At 42.5% G+C, this 16,366-nt stretch overlaps 2 protein-coding genes across 4 annotated transcripts in view; one reads left to right on the top strand and one right to left on the bottom strand.

The window, feature by feature from the left end:
* Positions 1 to 6,162: 6,162 nt before the first annotated feature.
* LOC131685101 (RING finger protein 17) overlaps positions 6,163 to 16,366 on the top strand; it is a 519,412-nt gene continuing 509,208 nt past the window's right edge. For both annotated transcript variants that reach the window (XM_058968563.1, XM_058968554.1), the window contains exons 1-2: positions 6,163 to 6,508; positions 6,569 to 7,230. In XM_058968563.1, coding sequence (XP_058824546.1) covers positions 6,403 to 6,508; positions 6,569 to 7,230 — 768 coding nt within the window. In that variant the 5' untranslated portion in view covers positions 6,163 to 6,402. The remainder of the gene's footprint in view (positions 6,509 to 6,568; positions 7,231 to 16,366) is intronic.
* Positions 7,400 to 16,366, bottom strand: part of LOC131685118 (uncharacterized) — a 210,792-nt gene continuing 201,825 nt past the window's right edge. For both annotated transcript variants that reach the window (XM_058968582.1, XM_058968589.1), the window contains exons 5-6: positions 8,776 to 8,918; positions 7,400 to 8,712 (exon numbers count right to left, since the gene is read on the bottom strand). In XM_058968582.1, coding sequence (XP_058824565.1) covers positions 8,139 to 8,712; positions 8,776 to 8,918 — 717 coding nt within the window. In that variant the 3' untranslated portion in view covers positions 7,400 to 8,138. The remainder of the gene's footprint in view (positions 8,713 to 8,775; positions 8,919 to 16,366) is intronic.

Raw genomic sequence — 16,366 nt, 5'->3', positions numbered from 1 at the left:
TGTGGACCCACTGATACGTACGGCGTTGGATGGTTCAAAATCAAGTACAATCGTGATTCGCTGGTTGGACATTTTTTAACTGGACCGCTTTTTAGTTGAACCTCCGCTAGTTGGACCATTGTCCAACTAAAAAGCATCTGAATGTCAAAATCTTATGTCAAATTTACTTTGACAATCAATCTGACAATTATTAGAGATGTGAATAGATGCAATTACACTACTAACGTCTCCTTTGGAGAGTTTTTGACATCTGTCAGTCGGTCCAACTAACGAATCAAATTCGTTAGTTGGACAGCGGTGTGGCCCAACCAGCGAATCACGACTGTATTCGGATTGCAGATGAGAACAACTATCATCACAAGGTCGCATATACTTCTTGGTTTTGCGGACGATATTGATGTAATTGAAATCGATCGTTGAACAGTGGAAGAGGCTTTCGTGCCTTTTAAGAGGGAAACAGCGAGGATAGGCTTAGTAAGCAACTCAGCCAAGACAAAGTACATGGTCACAGGTAAAGAGAGAGGCAGGTGCAGTGGTAACTCCAAGGTAGTACTTGATGGTGACGTGTTTGAAGTGGTCAAAGAATTTGTTTATCTTAGTACACTTGTGACTTGCGACAACGATGTTTCCCTTGAGGTAAAAAGGCGTATTGCAGCTGCCAGCAGGGCCTTCACGGTCTACGTAACCAGTTTAGGTCCCGCAACCTGCAAACGTCAACAAAATTCGCCTTATACAAGACACTGATCCACCCTGTCGTTCTTTATGGCCACAAAGCGTGGACGTTGAGGGAGGCAGATAGAGCATTCGGAGTCTTCGAAAATGGAGTGTGATGCAGACGCACGAATCATGAGTTGTACTAAGTATACTAAACTGCGGATATTGTTAAACAGATAAAATGCGGCAGACAGCAATGCGCTGGTCATGTAGTACGAATGTCGGAAGAAAGAATTGCAAATACAGTAACCGGCAGGGAGCCATGAAGAGGACGCCGACTTCGTGGAAGTGGAAGAGGAGCCGACTTCCCTGAATGTGCTGGGGAACTGGAAGGGCGCCGCCCACGACCGACAAAGATGGAGCACTACGATACGCCCGGCATTGGCGAGGTGACGCGAGGTGTAGCCAACAAGGTATCGAGGTAAAGTAAGTAGCGAACTGGAGACGTTTTGATGTACCTAGTTGATTACCTAGAATTCGAAACAATTTCCAACAAAACGGTCATCGATAACTGGTTTTAGACAGTAGAAATTAGGCATCCTAATTTTACCATTCACCAAGTGGAAGCTAAGGAGATTTCTTGGAAGCGTTTGAACATTGGCGACAAAATTATTTCGGAAGAGAAAAAAAAATGTCTTTGGTGGAGTTTTAAATATCCAGTGAGATGAATGTGGTTATTCTCGAGAACTGAAAACAATAGTAGATGCCGTAGGAATAAAGCAAAAATTTTGGAAACATACCCGTGTTAACCTCAGTAGTAGCAGGATGATTAACTTGGTGTTATCCAATATTGAGCAGTGCGTCGCTATTGCTAAAATATTGGAGAAATGGAAACTGGCTGACCATGAAACATGTTTCTCCGAAGTTATTTTTGTCAGGTCGTTATAGCACACAATGGATTAAATGGAAAATGTACTCTAGACAAAAACTATAAAGCATGGTTTGACATCGATAAAATCTCAGAGTATAGATTATTTAAAGAAACAAAAAGCTCCGAGAACCGTCAAGCTTAAAAAATCCTTTGCAAAAACTAATTGCGTGAATTTCCATTATCAAAAAAACCTACCAGTTCAAAAAAACCGCCTTTATTGAGTTCTACCACCTCAGGTATTCTGCGGCAAAAGCTGCGTCAATATCTCAAAATCTACAGCCAGCACATTTGAGGAAATTCAAGAAGCAAGCATGTTTGCGAACATAAAGGCAGCAACCACGATTATGACACGGAAGTGCTCAATAGCGAGAGATATGAACGACACCCTATACGCAGTTGATGAGGAAAAAATATTTCCATGCTTCGTAAACAGGCATCTACGTGCAATGGTTAAGAGCTAGCGTGAGATCTGTTGGACAACCAGTAAAACTCATTTTATTATTTTTATTGTTGGAAATATAGATATAACTAGATGACAGAACCACTGTTTCGATTGGCTAAAGCATTGAACTGAGTTCACTTATGAATTATTTAAAAAATAGTAGAAGAAATTTAATGGACGACTGAGTACTAAAACTCTCCCAAAGTGAACGCATCATCGCAAGTGATTGTCCCGTTCAACAAAACTCAGATGCAATACTCGATATTGGCAACTCTATTTTAAATTTTAATGACAGGTTTTTGAATTGTACCCAATTTGAATTACTGCATTAGGTCTGTGCACTCTGTACAAGCGTACTAGGCAAAAAATATTTCAATTTACTGAGAACGATATAGCTGAGGCGACAGTTTTTACTTTCGCGTCATTTTAACGCATCATCATTTTCATTGGCACTTAATTTTGCTTTCATGCGAGGAATTCGTTCCGTTCATGCGAGTTCGCAACACTGTTACGACTAAAATGTTGTGACTGGTTGTATCTATTAGTCCAATAATTTCGATTTTATGTCTTCAGTATATACCAGTCACACGATCTGTTTCTTATTCGTTTTGGACTAAAATGAGAGATGATCAGAAATCACGGAGGGGAGGAAAAAGAATCAGCTAATCTAACAAGCCTCAAGAGCACCTCTTCTATCTTTTCTATGCACTCAGAACGAGTGCTTTCTGAATTTCGCTCTGATCCTCTCAATTCGGCATTTTCGAAAACACACTACGTCTTCGTTATCCGCACAACATTCAACGTTAGGTGGAACAACGTTGATTGAAATTGTTTCCTAAATTTTGGTGAAACAAACCTGTAACCAAAAAGCATTACAGCTTTCTTCAAGAAGTCATGCCTCTCTTCCAATTTTTAAGATGAATGTAAAAAAACTTGAGCTAATTAAAAACGAACCAATTACTGAGCAGATTGTTTGAATTGACTTAGAAAGTGTAACTACAAGCATCTTCGCATCACGAAAACTGCCGCTGGCAAAACATTTTTGCAAAAGATTCACAGAAATCAGGTGAATTACAATAATTTAAAAACATAGAAATCTGAAAGAAAGTCTCTTCGGCACAGGAGAAGCAAGTGCGATGCGTTTTCTTTGATTTGTCGGAAGCAAGTGTGATGACTACATTATTTAGCTCACCCATATTTATAGTTTCGAGTAATTCTAGTGGTGTCATCAACGTTGCATTTAGTGCTTCGAGATTTCAAAATCAGTTAACTATTCCTGCTTATTACATGGGTGCGTTTCGGCTTCGCCTCATCAGAAACCGACACTAACTTTTTGTCGGAATAGATTAGCGCCGGCTCGACACAAATCCCTAAAAACTAAAACACACTTTGTGTTTCAATCGAACGACTGATCAAACGCGAATGTCCCGTCCGAGCATAGTATTGCTGCTTATCGAAACTGACGGTCATTCAACTTTCCAATTGACTGAATTTTCATGCAGAATCGAATGTTTGAGTGCAGAGGAATTGTAAATTCCTTCACCAACCAAAGCATCCATTTGTTATAATGTGGACAGTTCGAGTATTAGTGAGCTGCGTAATCTATATCTAGTGTGCCTTTTCGCTCAATGCTCCCTCTCAGAGCTAGCATAGAAACAAAGTTCAGTTTGCTTCTGAAACCGAACATATGCGAACCCGAATGCGCTTGGTCGGGAGAATGAATGACGAGGGAAACGAATCAAACATTTCATTCATCGCGGCGGGCAGGAATTGAATTTCGGTTCTCTTTCAAGTAGAGATGGGCGAAACAGTTCACTTCGAAGAACTATTCCCGACTGAACAGTTCTGTAAAAAGAACTAGTTCAGATGAACCGTTCTTCCGTTCAGCTGATATTTTACTTGTATCTAGTAGAGATGGGCGAAGCAGTTCACTTCGAAGAACCATTCCCGACTGAACAGTTCTGTAAAAAGAACTAGTTCAGATGAACCGTTCTTCCGTTCAGCTGATAATTTACTTGTATCTAGCGAATGTCTCTCAAAACATTCGATTCTTGGAGAGGAACCAAACAGATGCTGCCCAAACTATTATACCCCTGTATGCTTAACAAGTTCATCAAGGGTAGCGATTTCTTCATGATGTATAACTAGAGAAATAGAGAATGTGATGAGTCGTTCTTCGCCGGTTCCATTCTGGGAGAGCACAGAGAGCGGTTTGTGGGACGGCAAGTCGGTTCATTTTCATTCGTTCGCCTAAAAATCGATCCGAGAAATTCGCCAAACGGCTTTGGGTCATGTTCAGTTCATTCGCTTTGAAGAGAATTGAGAACTACCGTTCTTTTAAAAAGAACTTCCGGTCGCTCATTCTCTTCGAAGAACCAGTTCACTTGAACCGTTCGCGAACGAATGGCCCATCTCTACTTTCAAGGTCACGCAGGGATGTCATTTTTTTAAGCTCTGGTTACATTTAACAAAATTTACGTAAATTGCAAGATAACAGTAATCAGGAGACTTTCTTTCGATTAGTGAACAGTCCTATAGTAGATAAAATTCCGGCTAGTTTAGAAAAATTAATTCCTTGAAACATCTCTTTTGTATTGTCCAAAAATCCATGAATTCCGAAATGAAACCTTTAAGCTTCGTGTGCTCAAATATAATATTTGCTTCATCTAGGTAAATACAGCTAGTCAAGTTTCGATAGTTTTGAGGATGCTGTCCAGTAACAGATTTAGAAAAGCATTTTAAGTTGAGCTGCCAGATTTTCTTGGAAAAATAAATTAATTGAAGTTTAGCATATTGATCAACTTTCCAAGACATACCCTGATGCATTATTTGCACGTAGTTTTTTTCATGAAGGACAGGCTCAAGAAGGTCTCCTCATAAGTCAGATTCAAAAAATCGTTTTTTTTTCAATCGTTAGAATTATTATCTGAGAATATTCTTTCAAAGTTTCAGGGTATAGTTGATTAACGTCTCATGCCTGTAATTCTACTTTAATTTGATTTTTTTTTCCTTCCAAAAACTTTAAAACCCATTTCAAGAAAAGCAGTGTCAAAAATCCGCGCGCGATTGCAAAAAAAACAATAAAAGCTATTTATAGAAACCCAGGTAACCAACAAACATGCTAAATGCGTCTTAACGGCTACTTGATAAGCACTCAAGTCGTTCTAAATCTTGTTCTAAATGTTATTTAAAAGTCGCTTTTGGCAAAAACGGCTACATCACTGCTGTGCTATGAAAATGTTTTTTTTCCTGCTGTTGTCGATCTGTTGTGCATTCAGAATGCTGCTTAGTGGCAAGAAGTTTTGAGACCGTTTTTTGAATGGTGAGTAACAACAGTTATGCGTAACGAATGCTAATATATTGCAAGAAGCATCTGAAATGTAAATTTTATGCTACTTTACTGCTTACACTAGTGCTTGTTGGTTACCTGGGCACAGTTTTTTAGATAATTTAATTGCCCACATTTGTATTTGAAAACTCTCATTTTAAAACGTTACTAACGCACTGCTAATGCCGAAAAGGCTGTAAATTGAGTATTTTTAAGGAAATGACTAAAATATCCAAAATTTCAACTTTCAATGAACATAATGGCATTTCGGGCTTCCGAATAAGGAAGTCTCGATTTTTTGTCAAATAAAAATACGGACATGATCTTGCGCGAAGCTTAAGTTGTCCGCGGCGAGCTGCTGCGCGGGATTGTTAATAAATCCACCATTTTTATTTATTTCGACATTCAAAACATTTTTGTTGAATAAATATATGTTCAAAAAATCTCGAAATATCATTTGCATATCTTATTTCCATGTTCAAAAAATCCCATTTTTATGAGCAACTGAACGGAAGACCACCTTAATAGATGTGATCTGTTCTTGGAATTATAATTATAAAAATTATAAAGATAGAATTTTAATTCAAGTCCTCGCCGTGCTCATTCTATGCATTTTCTTTCTTGTTCGACACAACGCAAAAATAATGGCAACCCTGCTAGCAAACGACGGCCGATTTTGTTTCTTCTGCTGCATGGCTGGTGCTACCTGTCATCTAACCTCTCTTTCCCTTTTGCACAACTTTCCGCCGCTCGCTTGTTCGTTCGTTCCAGCAGTTTGCCGGTAACTTTCATCTCATGGTGTTTTGTGTTTATTACTGTTGTTCGAAATAAAGTCGATTTTCTTTCCTCTTCCGGGCTCAATCGGACGCCGGAATAACCACGTTCCGTAGAAAAGTTAGCGTTTAACCTCGGTGTTTGACAACAATAGAATTTGTTTAACCTGTGAAGTAAACTACGTTCTTTACTAACACATACCGGCGCGTTTTCAGTGTTTTCGCGAGTGTTCCAAACAAAACGTAAACAAAGCGGGTAAAAAAAGACGGCGCGATGTCGTTTGATAACGTGCAAAACCTACTACGCTCGAATCAGAGCTTGACCTGGCGTTCGCCGCCCAAATGTCCGAAATGTCATCAGCTGTTCACGTCCAGTTACAGTAAGCGGCCATCCTTTTGCCGAATCCATTTCACTAACATGTTTTCCCCTATCGTTTTAGTAAAACAAGGCATTTCCCGGCGAGCGTTCATCCTAAAATGTGACCACCTTATGTGCGAACGCTGCATCGCGGATCAATCGCACGGTCAAAACCGTGCCGTAGTTTGCCGCATTTGCAACATCCGCACCATCCTGGATCCGAAGCGACGAATGACGGATCAGCTTCAACACAGCTATCAAATGCTAGGATTTCTGTACCAGCGGCAACATGAGGTTTCTCGTCTTGCGTCCACTCTACCGGACCCGTCATCTTCCACTTTCGGAAGTTCCGACGAGCCGGAAGAGGACCCGGACAAGGAATGTTATGAGTGCAATCTATCCCGGACGCGCCATTACTGTCAGGAATGCGATACGCCTCTGTGTCGCGATTGCTTCGAGAAGATTCATCGGGTCGGGAAGGTGCTTTCGAAGCATAAGCTGTGCTCGCTGACGGCTAGAAAGTGGATCCAGGAGGATATTAGTATCTGCGATGAGCACAAGCTGACGACGGTACTGTTTTGTACCACCTGTGAGCGGTTGGTTTGTAGCGGCTGTCGGAAGGAGGGACATGCGATGCATTTTTGCATCGAAGTGACCGATATTAATAAGGAGGCTCAGCCTCGGGTGGAGAAGTTGCTGCAGGATTTGAAGCAGGCGTACGCAATAAACCAACAAGGACGACAGGTGAGTGGTTTTTTATTCGTATTACAATTTCTAGCACTTATTGCAACAGCTGATGCATACATTCGGGCTGAAGTCAAATGAAACTGCTCGAATTTTTACCGGAATAGGTATCGAATTGTTTTTTGAATCCGCAAAACTTCGGAAAAAGAAAAAAATGCTATTCCCAATTTTTAAATTTCATATTTATTTTCTTTAAGAATTTACATAGGATTATTATTATTTTTAGCACATTATAACCGATATCAATATGGCTCTCGCTCGGTTTCGTCTAGTACTAAACTGCCCCGCCATACACTTGCTTGTTTAAATTATAACGTCAGTCGCTTCATAATCGTTGACTATATTCATTTGCACAATCCTACAACAATTTTCTTCCTTTCAAACGTGAAATCTGTTATACCAGTCACACTTACGCGCACCCACACACACGCACACATCCACTTAATGCTTTTCGAGCTAATCGTATAGAAATAAGGGTAACTGATTCGATATCTATTTCTATCCGTAATATTCTTCGTCCATAGTTCTGCGCATTCCCGAATGCAACAGGTGGTATGATAATTGATTGAAACTAGCAACAATAATTTAAGCATGATTCGGTTTCGGGTGGAAGATTGTTGTGAGACAAAAATGACTACGAAAATGAAGAAATTGTTTTTACTACTAAGAAAAGACTGGGTACAGCACTCGTAGTCCTGTACAAACTCCTATCAGAGGACGTAACATTAACTGCACTGTCATAATCTCAAAAGCATTTTTAAACTACCTGAAAATCTCTGGACACGCGGTACTCGATTCTCGTCCGTGGAGAACCTCCCAGAAACCGGTAGTAACAACCTTAATCAAAAAGCAAACAAAAAAGCGCTATTCACAGAAAATCTTTTTTTTTTTCGGGACAACATTCTCTTCTACCTCCTCCGCTTCTCTTCGTAATCGTAGTTAGGCGTCAGATGACCCGTTGTGCCATCATGTTTCACCTCGATCCGAGCTTCCCGCTGAATGTGCATCACCTCTTCGCCATAGGGTCGTCCCGTTTCCTGCGCTGCATAGCGAGCCATACTATCTATCACTGCTGTCGGGCTGTGGGCAGTGACCGGACCCTCCCGGTCGGTTACCTCTTCCGCCCCGGTTGAACTAGCCGGTGCACTCGGGGCGGTTACCACTATCGGAAGACCGACGCCGGAATCCTCCGAGGAACCACCTTCTTCGGTGGTACCTGATCGTTCAAAGTCTGAATTGATGTCCTCCAGGGTGATGGGAGTTGAGGCTGAAACTGGACCGGCCGTGGCTTCGATTGAGTTTTCCGTTACGTACTGAATCGGATGGGGTTGGTTCTGGTTGTAACGGTTGTCGTTATCCTCCAGCTTGTTGCCGTTAAGTTCGTCGTTTTCGTTCTCCGGTTGTTGTGGGACGACCGGTTTACCCTTGGCTCGTTGTTTCTTCATTTTGTCTTCCATTTCTTGGAACTTTATGGCGAGGTATCTGCGGAAAACATAAACTTGGTTCAGACGATGGTCTACTAAGGAAATTTAGTTAAAGAGCTACTTATCGACTAGTGGTCCACTGTAGTCCTCGGGGAACTTCGGAGTGAACGGCAGGATGTATTTGTACAGTCTCTCATTCAGCACGTACAGCTGGGCGGTGGTCGAGCACTTGACGTTGAACCACCAGTCACATGTCAGGGCAACCTGTTGGGAGGAAATAGTGGGATTGGAATGTATTAATATGAGAAGAAAAAAATCTTAGAGAAGGACGCAGCTCGGTTTTGCAAAACCATTTAAAAGAATTTGCTTCCAACGGATACTCAGTTCAAATATAAAAGAGGCACCTCATGCTTCGACAGATCTTTGCAAGTCCACCACGCATCGTTGACCACACCGTCGATCTCAACTTCACGAGACGGTACGCAATATTAGGCCAACCCAAGCGTTATCGTTTCACTATATCTTGTAAAAACTTCTAAAGCTTAAGTGAAAGTTGATAATTGATTCAAAAGAAGATCACATACGGTCCGATCGAGTTCAATGGATACGATTTAATACGAAGTATCTTGAGCTTGTCTATAGTAGGACCAGTCGGAGTCATCGATTTTTTTTCGACATCCATTTCAAATACCATCAGAGGGGTTTTCTGAAGGGAAGTTATCTATGTACAGACCTAGAACCCGGTGCAGTGTAGGAACGCAGAAATAACAGGAATTAGATGAGATATCGAAATACGGGAAATAATTGAATTAATTTCGAATTTTTGATATTTGAACATTTGAATCTTAATTTAATTGAAGTTCCGTGAGTTATGAGTTATATTGTCAAGTAGAAGAGGACAGGCTTTTCAGCCTGCATCATTACCACAAAAACGCCGTTAGGAGTATCCGGAAGATAATTTCTCCAAGCAACAGGTGTAACCGATTTTACTGCTTCGTATTGCGACATGCATTCTGCAATTAGCTCAGGAGCGGTACGTGGTGAAAGGTCATGTAGCCTTACCTCTACATAATCTTTTTCTATATACGTCGCCTTTTGTACGGAAGACTCATATTTTGAACCCTCATTTGCCTCATTGGGTGGACAGATCACCAGCACCTGTGAAGAATAGGCGTCACGTCACGCATGCAAAGATTTGTCAAATGTGGATTTAAAAACTTTTGGAGTATTCCTACCGGGAATTGTACAATCGACTAGTCGAGTCTAAAAGAGTGATTGTTTCGACGTTTCCTTGAAAATGAGTGAAGCCAAAATAGGCTGGCTACCTGCTTCCGTTAATTGCCAAAAATGACAGCGAGCACGCTTTAGGCGATCGTTCATATTACCACGAGTCAATGTTGTTGGCTAGACTAGAAACTTGTCGAATTTAAACAAGGTTCATTTTGATGTGCTTAACTGGTGGCCAGATGGTAAAAGCGTTTGAATTTATTAGGGGAAAAGCGATGCAAGAAAAACACGATTTCTCATATAGTATTAATAATTATTTTATATCACATTAAAAATGTGTTTTGCAGGTCATTGTAATTGAAACTTAGCTAGCGCCACTGGCGCTTATTGCCAAATTCAACATGCAGTATTCGTTGGGCTGGTCGAGTCACGCTCTATAGCGCTAAGAAAGGAGCAGTTCAGTTCCATGCAGATGCAGTTGTTTCACCCTGGATCAACGCAAACACTGGCAAGACTTCCCTGGCATGTATCCGCCCAAAATCAGCCGCTTTTAGTCACGTAGAGTAGAAGAAAGATGGCCTTTTATACTGGATCAAGGCATTGGTTGCATCTATCTGAATTCACATGGACGAAGATGGTACCACGTACCTGCTCCCTCAGTTGAGAATCATACACACTCCAACATTTTGCAGTCTCCCTTTTTACATGAACAAAGTGTAACAATCAAAACGCAATTCGCCTTTCTGGACGGATGGTTCTTCACTCACTCTAATCGAAGCTGAATTGATTCAAAAACTTGGTATAGACGGTGCACAACAATCTCTACGTTTGAAATGGAATGGAAAAATGTCGAGAACAGCAGATCAATCGACAATATCTCACAACACTCGCACAAGCACGATCCAGCGGAATGGTAGAACAGTGATGTCGCTTTCACTACCAAAACAAAGACTAGATCTTCCCATTTTCGAGGCCATTCGATACCCAGCTATCAGAATGCAGTTCCTCGTATCTCGGTGGACGTGGACAATCGTTGCCTGACCGTTCCATTGAAAACGAAAGAAGGCAGCATAGACGAACCAGACGCCGTGATGGCATATATGGAGGTTCGGATGCTGGGATGTCAGAGCAGTCTCAGAACTTTCATGCTGCCGAGTGTTCGAATGATTCAGTCGAAACCCAACACGGTGAAGCATTACATCGCCATTGAGGAAGTTGGAGTGAAACATGAGTCTATACTCACGTCGCAGAAAGAACGCCCAATTATTCATTTCACGATAAATTCTTGAATATTATAAGCATCGCGCCCTGAAATTCTTCTTCTATTTCAATAGATAATTAAAGGCTTCATCGGAAATAATTATCCACATTCAAATGCATTGTATGCACGTATTTGTGATGGTTTTAATGTGCTCATCACAGCATGCTCTGCGTGTGACTGTTTGATTATTTTCTTATGCGATCCAATTTCTCCGTTTCTAAAGTGTCCTTTATTGAAAATGAAGCGAAAAGTGTAACAATCGGAAAATTGGTGAAGCACTTTAGAAATATTCTTTAGATGATTAATAGCCAGGAAGAGGCTAAAAAGCCGGATCTGGGTCAGAAGGTGATATCTAATTGGGAATAATAAATCAATGTCGATCCATGATCTGACCAATAAAGCGAGAACGAGTGTCGAAACCCGGTGGGCCCGGACCGAAGAAGCGACTGGTACGACGGCGAATGCGAGCAGTTAGTCGAAGAGAAGAATGCAGCATGGGCGAGAATGCTGCAACACCGCACGAGGGCGAACGAGGCGCGATATAAACAGGCACGGAACAGGCAGAACTCGGTTTTCCGGACCAAAAAGCGCCAGCAGGAAGACCGAGATCGCGAAGCGATGGAGCAGCTGTACCGCGCTAAAGACACACGGAAATTCTACGAGAAGTTGAACCGCTCGCGCAGGGGCCACGTACCACAGGCCGACATTTGCAGAGATACAAACGGGAATCTTCTCACGGACCAGTGTGAGGTGATCCAGAGGTGGCGGTAGCACTACGAAGAACACCTGAACGGCGATGCAGCAGACGACGAGGATGGCACGGAAACGTACCTGGGAGAACGCGCGGAAGACATTACACTACCGGTTCCGGATCTCCAAGAAATCCAGGAGGAGATCAGCCGGCTCAAAAATAATAAAGCCGCTGGGGTTGACCAAATACCAAGCGAGCTACTAAAACACGGTGGCAAGCCACTGGCTAAAGCGCTGCACTGGGTGATTACCAAGATTTGGGAGGAGGAGATTTTACCGGAGGAGTGGATGGAAGGTGTCGTGTGTCCTATCTACAAAAAGGGCGACAAGCTGGATTGCTGTAATTACCGAGCACTCACCCTGCTGAACGCCGCCTACAAGGTACTCTCCCAAATACTATGCCGTCGACTATCGCCAATTGCAAGAGAGTTCGTGGGGCAGTACCAGGCGGGTTTCATGAGCGAACGATCTACCACGGGCCAGGTGTTCGCGCTTCGTCAAGTACTGCAGAAATGCCGCGAGTACAATGTGCCCACACATCATTTGTTCATCGACTTCAAAGCCGCATACGACACTATCGATCGAGATCAGCTATGGCAGATTATGCACGAGTACGGATGACGCGATTAGTGAAGGCAACGATGGATCGGGTGATGTGCGTAGTACGTGTCTCAGGGACGCTCTCGAGTCCCTTCGAATCACGCAGAGGGTTACGGCAAGGTGATGGTCTCTCGTGTCTGTTATTCAACATCGCGCTGGAAGGTGTAATAAGAAGAGCAGGGATCGACACGAGTGGTACGATTTTCACAAAGTCCGTTCAGCTACTTGGCTTCGCCGATGACGTTGATATTATTGCACGAAACTTTGAGAAGATGGAGGAAGCCTACATCAGACTGAAAAGAGAAGCCAAGCGCGTTGGACTTGCCATCAACACGTCGAAGACAAAGTACATGATAGGAAGAGGTTCACGAGAAGAAAATGAGAACCGCCCGCTTCGAGTTTGCATCGGTGGCGACGAAATCGAGGTGGTTGAAGAGTTCGTGTACTTGGGCTCACTGGTGACCGCCGACAATGATACCAGCAGAGAGATTCGTAGACGCATCGTGGCAGGAAATCGTGCTTACTTTGGCCTCCGCAAGACACTTCGGTCGAACAGAGTTCGCCGTCGTACGAAGTTGACCATCTACAAGACGCTGATTAGACCGGTAGTTCTCTACGGGCACGAGACCTGGACCATGCTCGTGGAGTGCAGATGGAAGTCGGTACATGGAGACGGCGAATGAACCATGAGTTGCATCAGCTGTTGGGGGAGCCGCCCATCTGTCATACCGCGAAAATCGGACGACTACGGTGGGCCGGGCACGTAGCCAGAATGTCGGACAAAAGCCCGGTGAAAACGGTTCTCAATTGCAATCCGACCGGTACAAGAAGACGTGGCGCGCAGCGAGCACGATGGATCAACCAGGTGGAAGACGATTTGCGGACCCTTCGCAGACTGCGTGGCTGGCCACTTCGGCCTTAATCTGTTAATAAATAAAATAGAGTGTCGAAACGACCCAACGTGTCAAGAAACGGAACAACCTGAAGACCTAAAAAAGTTGAAAATCGCCGAACCGAGCAAAAAACGTGCTACACCAAAGTCTCGAAAATTATGTTTGATGAGCGGTGAGATCTATGTGAGAGAGCCCTTTTAGGTGAACAATACCGCGCGTCGTTATGTGGAGAAATTCGATGAAAAGTGTTGGTGTGGCAAGCATTGTGTTCCTACGGTTTCTAGTCTACCATTTGTTTACACTACACACCGGAAATATAAATACTGGAGTTTATCGATCAGAGTGTCTGCAGAAGAGGTTACTGCCTTTAAAGGAAATAGATTTCGTTGAGAAAGACATCTATCCTATCGAACGTCACTGGCGATCATGAAGAGATTATTCAAAAAGATTACCAAAGCAGCTGGGAAAATGCAGGAATTCAAATAAATTTGGGCTAAAGCATCCAATACAATGTGATGAAACAGTTGCTCGGAAGTTGATGAAAAGTGCTCGTTAAAACATTCTAACATTCAAACAGGAGTAATATTTATTTATCTGATCTTCACAATGTTCAAGTTAAATGTGGATGCCAGCTATTCTTTGCACAAAACCTTACAGCCGCTGCCGTTGATTTGCTGTTGTTGGACAGAATTACGAGTAATCTCCTCCGACCTGCCGGGACAGCTACGGCCCAATTTTTCGAAGAAGTGCGTGGGCTTCTCCGACTGCGGTTTTTTTTTCATTTTGAACCAGGGAGGTGGAAACCTCTCTAGCGATGATGATGACGAATCATCGGATTCATTACTCGCTGCAAAGAATTCTGGTGGACACCAAAGTGTCCACCTTGCTTCGCTCGTCTTTGTTGTTGGTTCATATGCCAGCAACCAGGTGGTCATCACGGTCACGAATCACCGCGTAAAGCGCGATTTTGCGACATGCAGAAAAAGGTCAAACTATTTTAAACAAATAACACGAAATTCAGCGACGTCAAGTAGAAAGCAAAAAATGAATAAATATAGAATTGGTTTAGCATTTAGATTCCGTTACGTTACTGATCGATAAATATCTTCTTGTCGAAGATATGAATTAGGCTCATTGCAACAATGTTAGAGTTTGCCTCTCTTGGGATCCGTTTAAATCATCTTAACCTAAGTGCCGTGAAGTCATTGCTGGGGGTCCGCGAAGAAGAATATATTTTCCTGATGAATATAGGAAATTCAAGCACTTCTTCGCCTCAACAATCCAGGGTGATTTTGAAGGGGTCCGTGGTAGGTCCGGAACAGGTTGAGAACCACCGGTTTAAATCATTTCGGGTATTTTAGCAGTATTCAAACCCGCTCAAGATAGCAGCCTTAATCGGCCTCACAAGCAGCCTCAGCAACTTTTTGATGAAGAGTGGCGCTTAAGTTGCTGCTGATTACGTAGTTCAAGAACATTCATTACAAGTAGATAGATTTTCATGCCGGCTGTAGAATTTTTCGTAGTATTTCGTCTGATTCTATTCTGCAATCCGACGGATTGGTTACGATATCTACATAATTTGATATGAGAACTGATAAAACCTTATATTTAGTATCGCGGTATATTTCGATTCTTATGATAGGAATATTGTTGGAAAAAACCTTCTGAGCCCGACAAATGCGATGACTGATTCCAGATTCGTACAGTGTTTTTCAGTTTGTTAAGAATAAGTTCGACTAAATTATTGAACCTTATCAGCACACATTTCCGTACATGATGGAAAGGTGACTTCCGTAAGCTTAAGCTCCATTTCCACCTTCAACAAATGCTTCACTTAGTAAACAGTAAAGGCGCAACGACAATACTTGCAATTAACAAACATTATGTTGAAACTTTCGGTTTCCTCATCTCGCCTAACCAACTACAGACAAACGATCAACAAAACAGTGCCCTATCTCTCACATAAAAACCGAAGCGACTATTATTTATCAATCGCTTTTCTTCTCAAATGGCCCGAAAAGGAGTTTTTAGAATGTGATTGGGACAATCAAACTGGAGTGCAGGCAACTCTGCTCTGCCATCCGCCACTCTGCGCTAGGCACTCTAGTGACAGTCTAGCTGTCACTCCGAGATGCCGTCATAAGCGGAAACCACTTTCAGTCGGGGTTGTCGTTCACAGATAGCGCTGGAAGCAAAGTGTTGCTGATCATATACATTTGGAGCAACATCAGATGTTGTTTCAAACTGTTCTCAACTCCTATTCGACAGCTCTCACAACGTCACCCATGTTACGGCTTGGTAAGGCCAAACTGGTGTCGAGGGGGGTCAATTAAGGTTGTCTGACGGATTCTTGATAGTCACATCATTAGCTTCTGCATTAGAATCGTCAGATAGCCTTGGTTGATTATAGAATCAGGGAGTTTTTTTTTATAAAATTATTTATATTATATATTATTTTTGCTTCAGGTAGTTCCCTCCCCAAGGTTTAGGGGTTTGACGGTATTGTAAACATCATCAAGCATCAATTGCTTTAAGATGAGTACTGCATTACGCCTCGATAGTGGTGCATCGAGGAGACCGAGAGGGCTTATGCGCCTTTTTTATGTTATATGTCTTTTCATACTCCGCACCAGCGCATACCAACGCTAAACCACTGGTCTATGGGCGGTGGCGTGGCCGACTGGCGGATCGACGTAGATTGACTTTTGCTGTGTGCCATGTTTGCAAATACTGTTCTATTGGTGGTATTCGTGGACGGGGCTCACGGAGGGAGTCATTGTGTGTCCATTTGTCGGTCGACTTCGTCATCGTGCATATACTAATTAAATTAATTTAATAAAGTAGAATAAGTAGAAACCTATTAGTTGTAGCTTTGTGATAATCGTTGTTTTTCGTACTAGTGTACAACTGTTATGTGCTAGTCGTATGTGTATCTATATATGTATTCGTCTGAGTATTTGTGACAGTTGGGTCAGGGAATG

This window comes from Topomyia yanbarensis, chromosome 1 (assembly GCF_030247195.1).
Source record: "Topomyia yanbarensis strain Yona2022 chromosome 1, ASM3024719v1, whole genome shotgun sequence".
Taxonomy (NCBI): Eukaryota; Metazoa; Arthropoda; class Insecta; order Diptera; family Culicidae; genus Topomyia; species Topomyia yanbarensis.
Note: the sequence above shows the minus strand (reverse complement) of the source record. Positions and strands in the feature narration are given on the sequence as shown.